General features: G+C 46.6%; 1 protein-coding gene across 1 annotated transcript in view; it reads right to left on the bottom strand.

Annotated features, from left to right (window-relative positions):
- Positions 1 to 2,968: 2,968 nt before the first annotated feature.
- The window catches only part of EFCAB2 (EF-hand calcium binding domain 2), a 66,302-nt gene continuing 63,270 nt past the window's right edge, over positions 2,969 to 6,000 (bottom strand). The window contains exon 7 of the mRNA XM_054713083.1: positions 2,969 to 3,100. Within this exon, the coding sequence (XP_054569058.1) occupies positions 2,985 to 3,100 (116 nt within the window). The 3' untranslated portion in view covers positions 2,969 to 2,984. The remainder of the gene's footprint in view (positions 3,101 to 6,000) is intronic.

The raw sequence follows: 6,000 nt of genomic DNA, 5'->3' as shown, positions 1-6,000 counted from the left end.
TGCCCTCAGGGGCAGTGTAGTGACCCCGATATTCTACAAGGAACTGGCTGCACAAACACAGATTCTTACCTGGCAGCAAGCAGTCCTGAAGGGGGACGGAGGACGGCAGGAAGAAGAGAAAGACCTAACCACAGTCGGGTCCACGGAAGACGGTCCTGCCCGTGACCATCGCACAGCCTGCCCTCTCGACACTCTTTCTGTCCCTTAGCATTTGGCACTTGGACGTCTGGTGCACGCAAAGGGGACTATATCAGCACTGCTTCTGGAAGGAGGGAGAAGACTAAAGCTGGGCCAGACAGAGGAGCACAGGAGGGAAGCACCTGCCCCAGAGTGAGTCGCCGGCAAAGCCGGGTGGAGGCAAGAGTCTCCAGGCTGCCAGCTCCCCGCAGCTCCCTGCCCAGAGGGGTGGGAACCAGCTGTCCTTCCCAAGGCCCCCAGAGCTGGGGCAGAGCAGGCTCTGCAGAAATCGGGTCACAAAGATAAGAGAACTCTGCACCAAGCAACCTCCTGCCAGGCCAGTGCCATGCTGACTTAAATTGGATCTTGAGGGCTGAGTAGGTGAATGAGAGGGACAAAATATGAACCGAAATGGTCTGCATACAAAGAAAAATGTTCCCTGTGCAAATATGCTACATTTATTCTGCAACTAGGAGATAAAATGAGATTTCTATGGACACCTGTGTTGTACTTTTTTGATGGCCTTTAAAAAAGCAACAAATTTGTGCCAAAGATGAAAAATTAATCATCTATATATATATAAAAGCCCAGCAACCAGAACGACAGAATGACCAGTGGCTATGACATGCACTGCGGCAGCCAACCAGCCTGATCTGGACCCCGATCGGCCTCCCTCCCCCCAGCCAGCCTGGCCCAATGGGCCCCCATCGGGGTGGGCTGGCCAGACCCACCGTGCACGAATTCCTGCACCGGGCCTCTAGTATTCCATAAAGCTAACCCTTGTGACTCCTTCCTGAAACAGCGTGTGAAGTTTGACATCAGCAAGAACTTCTGAAGAATTCTAGGAGACCTGGGGGCACCCAATCCTGAGACAGCCTAGAAAAACAAGATGTCACCATTTGACCATGAAGGGACTGGGGCTACTGCTTTGGCAGAACCGGGCCATACAGGGTAACGGGCTTTCAGAAAATAGCTCAGCACTGTCCTATGCCCCAAGTCCGAGCCTGGTTTACGCATATGAACTCCCAAACCCACGTCTCTAGCCAGGTTTTCCTCCTACTAATCCAACTGATTACTGGATTTCGCCTGAGTGTGTCACTAGCTCAACCTCACAATATCCAGAGCCAAACATCACTTTGCCTACCAAGCCCGACTGGCTTCCTGGATTTCTTACCCAAGTGAATGACACTGTAATTCACCCACTGTCCAAGCCAGAGACCTGGCACTCATGCCTGACTCTTCCCATCCACCTAGTCTTGACCCTTCGTGTCTACTTTCTGTGCTATTAACAAATAATCTTTCTTTCTCTGTGAGCTTCAAAAAAAAAAGTCCAAACTCTAATAACACTAAAACCCTAACTGCATGGCTAACCTAATCTCCTTAATGATACAGCTCCTGTTCACCATTCCAATTTCCTCTCTCGCACGTCTTTCAAATCTCACACACACCAAACATGAGGAAGTACTTTCAGCTCCCAGATCGCTCCATGCTTCATGACACTTCTGGGAGTTTGGGGCTTGCGGGCCCTGCTGACATGCCCTGTGCCCTGCCACCACTCAGTAAAAGGCTGGCTTTAAGTCCAGTGCTCCCTGTTCTGGGAAGCCCTCCACTCACAGCTGTCTTCTGTCTCCCAGGAAGCTCCCGCCAGGCTGTTAGCTGTCCTCTTAGGTGCGTCCACAGCCCCTGGATGTGCCCATCGGCATGTGGCTGCTGGCTGACCTGCAGGTCTCCCTCACTGAACTGTGATTCACCTTGCAACGCCAGTTCCGACACATGACCCAGTAGCACTGTGAATGTTCCCTGGATGAAGGCACAGTGACAGTCTCAGGTACTAGCAGGCAGATCACAGGCAACATGAAATGCTTACATGTATGTACACACATGTAGTGGGGAAGCGTCTTCAGAGGTGTGTGGAAAAGCACACACAGGCTGTGGAAGATTAATAATTTTCCTTACGGGATTCTCCCTTTGCCTGCAATCCCGCGCAGTTTCTGCTGTGATGCTTGTGCTCGGATAACTGCCCCGCTCTTTCACAGCCGCACCTCCTGCACAGCCTGAGCTCTCCGTGCTCCCTCCCAGCATCCAGGGCGGCATGCGCACGACAGGGAGTCTGAAGAGGTGAGCATTCTAAAGACGAGAAGATAATTGCCACTTCCTTACATGACCGAATTCTATTCAGTCTTCTTTTCTCTAGATTCAATTATCTCAGCTCCTTTAGCTCTTCCGCAAATGGTGACATGCTGGATCAGCGCATTTACATTTTTACACTAAGTTATTATCATCTCAAATGAAATCCGTAATTGGCATTCATTAGGAATTGATTATTAATGTTCATTTTCATACCTCGCTTCCACATTCAGATTGCTGCAGTGCTTCATGTGGGTCTAAAAAGGAGCTTTCATCACGATGCTACTCAGTTTCCATTTGTGGCCACGCTGCTCCCTCCCCAGACCTTTACATGCCAAACCTACGGTCATTCCAGGCATTTTCCATTGTGTCAGCTTAATTCATTGGACGGTAACCTAGATTTTATTGCAGAAAATTAACAACCATCCATGGGTAATGTTAAAGTGTTTTAAGAATAGTTTTTAAATAATTAGCAATTTGTCATTCCACAATGCAAGACATACCAAATAAACTTGTTTTAAATTGTTATGATCATCTTTTAAAAAATAGAATATCTTGAAATAGTTGTCATGAGGGATTAACTAGCATATTAAGGAATTGTAAGATATAATGTGAAATGAACAAAGATAAGCAATTTTTAAAAATTATCCTTTCAATTAGGAAGTAAGCCTTTGGAGTGTTTAATTTTCATCTATCACCATCATTGTTATGTAGTCCCTGTAATGAATGAAATTCGATTCTGGACCAATTGCAGCAGACAGCATTTCTTCCATTTCCTCCTGAGAAAAGGGCTCACCTGGCAGGAACAAGAAGGGAAATTCATCATTCACAACCCTCTGGTGCTTTTCTTTCTCTTTCCACTACCAGCTTCACTGCCACGGGACCCCACAAGCCCCATCGTGTCGCTCTCCCTGGGGCAGAGAGCCACCTGCCATGACAGTCCAGGGGCTCAGAGAGCATGCTGCTGCACCCCGGGCAGAGTTGGGACTTACTTTACCTTGCAGATGTCATAGCTCAAGCAACCCTGGAATCGATCATTCCAGTCAAAATAGCAGAGGCCATCAGGGCAGCATGAATAAGGCTGTTTATTCACTTAAATTAAAACTATTGAAATTGCCAAGGAGTAACCTGAGTCCCGGGAGTCTAATTTTTAGTTAGTAAGAGTATGAAAAGAGGATTCAATGATTGCTTTACAAAACTGCTGAAGAGCAGCTAACGGAGACTTGAAACTGTAAGGATTGCATCTCAGAATATTCCCTAACCAGGTCTGGCCAACGTAGTGATGGCAGTTGCACCCAATGGCAGATGCCATGCAGCAGACGCTCCAAGCATTCCTCTCTGTTTCTTACAGTTTCGTCCAGTGTTGCTGTCAAATGAAACCAGAAGGTGGAGAGAAAATCTGTGAGCTTTAGTCGGATTCAGGTAACAGCTGAGGGCTGAGGGCCATCTTGGATACTGGTTTTACCAAGATGAGAAGCCAACTCATGAAGAATGTTGGAAAGGCTGTCGACTATTTATGAAAAACTTTTCCCTGATCTTAAACAAAAATAGAGAAATATCCAAATTGCCACCTTACCTGTAAAGAGTATTGTTTTCTTTTTTTATTAATTTCTTTATTGATTAAGGTATCACATATTTGTCCTCATCCCCCCATTCCCATCCCAAACCCTTCCTCACGCATGCCCCCATCCCCCTATTGTCTGTGACCACTGGTTAGGCTTATATGCATGCATACAAGTCCTACCTGTAAAGAGTCTTATGCAAACAGGTAAGTTACCTAGGCCTGGGGATCACCCGCCTTCTGAGCTTAAGTCACCTGCCTCTACAAACAATGCTTTCTAAATTGGAATTCATTTAATAATCCAGGAATTATTCAAATGGGGATTTTGATGATAATGATGATGGTATTATCAAACAAGGGAATGTGCTGAGTTCTTTTATCATGCTTACATCCATAAGAAAAAAAGAATGCCTGCCCTGGCCAGTGCTGCTCAGTGGTTAGAGTATCGGCCTATGCACACAAGGGTTTGATTTCCAATCAAGGGCATCTACCTGGGTTACAGGTTTGATCCCTAGCCCAGAGAGCAACCAACTGATGTGTCTCTCTCACATCAAAATTTCTCTCTCTCTCTCTCTCCCCCCTACTTCCTCCCTCCCTTCTACTCTCTCTAAAAATCAATGGATGAAATATCCTCAGATGAGGATTAACAAAAAAAAGAAAGACTACCTGAAATGCTCAAAAGGACAAATTCTAAATCTTATGCCTGATTGTTAAATACTAAATATGCTACCAATAAACTTTGATGGGCACAGTAAGTGCTTAAGAGAATACTAATAAACCTCATGAGAACTAGTGTTCATCTGCATTCACTAAGTTAACCTCCCACCGCTCCCTGAGAGTACAAAGTGCCACCCCCGCTCACAGTGGAGGACAGCGGCACACAGAGAAACGCAGCAGCCTGTCCAGCCAGCGAGTGGTGGGTTGGACTCCGAGGGCCAGCAGGCCCACACCAGGCCCTGAACTCAGTGACCACACCTCCCCTTAGAACAAGGCCTCGCTCCAGGAAATGACAGAAGACCGTCCATGCCTCCTCGGGTGGGGAAGGAGAAGTGCAGCATCTGACTAAGGATGGGAGCCAGACTGCCTGGGTTCAAATGCTAAGCTGTCTCATTAGCTCTAAGATCTCGGGCAAGTCACTGCACCTCTCTGTGCCTCAGCTTTCCTGTCTCAGAAACGGAGGTGATCATACTACCTATCATAGGGTTATGAGGATTAAAATGTTATTTGAATAGTACTTAGAACACTGCCTGGAACATAAGTAGCAACATGTGTGTTTTTAATGTTTTGAGATCTTCCCTGCTAACTACTGTCTGACACAATACACATGCCTGACACACATGGACTTCTATCTTGTAGGAACATGATTCAGTGGTATTTATGTTCATCAGATGACATCCTGGGCATTTAGAATGCACATTCTCAAACGATTCATGTTCTGTGGACACTGAACGTTTCATTGTCTCTGTAGCCAACGCAGTCTGGTCTTGACTTTCCTGTTTCAGTGGTAGCATCACATAATCCCATCCCCCAGGCCACGGGCTCGTTCCTTTTGACTCCGTTCCCATCTTCGTCCCGTGCACTCATCCTGCCCCGTGATCCCACTGTAGACAGTCTTATTGTATCAATCTTCCTTCCATTCCCATTGCCGCTGCCAGATCAGGACCTTATTAGGGTACCTTCAAATGCTGAAATCGCCCCCTAACTGATCTCCCTAATATAACCTCTTTGTTAGTCATCTAACAAAGCTACCAACACCAGAGTAACTTTCCCACGATCCCTCTTGCACTGTGTGACTCGTCTGCTCAAAACACTATGATGCTTCTCCTCTGCCCACAAGATGAATTCTAAACTCCTGAGCCCAGGCCTCCAAAATCTCCTCCCAGGAAATCTATCTAGACTCATTCCTACTGTTGGCCAACAAGCCCCTCTGGCCCTGTCTTCTCATAGGTCACATAGGTCGATGCTCAATCACTGAGCCACACTGGCTGGGCCCCTTCACCCACTCTTTATTCACCTACTCACTCATTCATTCATTTAACAAATATTTGTCAAGACTTAGTATGTTGGGGGTGCTATAACCTGTAAGATTTCACCCCTGCTCTCAATAACTCACCCACACAATTCCACCATCTTAA

Source organism: Eptesicus fuscus, chromosome 24 (assembly GCF_027574615.1).
Source record: "Eptesicus fuscus isolate TK198812 chromosome 24, DD_ASM_mEF_20220401, whole genome shotgun sequence".
NCBI lineage: Eukaryota > Metazoa > Chordata > Mammalia > Chiroptera > Vespertilionidae > Eptesicus > Eptesicus fuscus.
The sequence above is the reverse complement of the archived record's forward strand: the minus strand, read 5'-3'. Positions and strand labels throughout refer to the sequence as shown.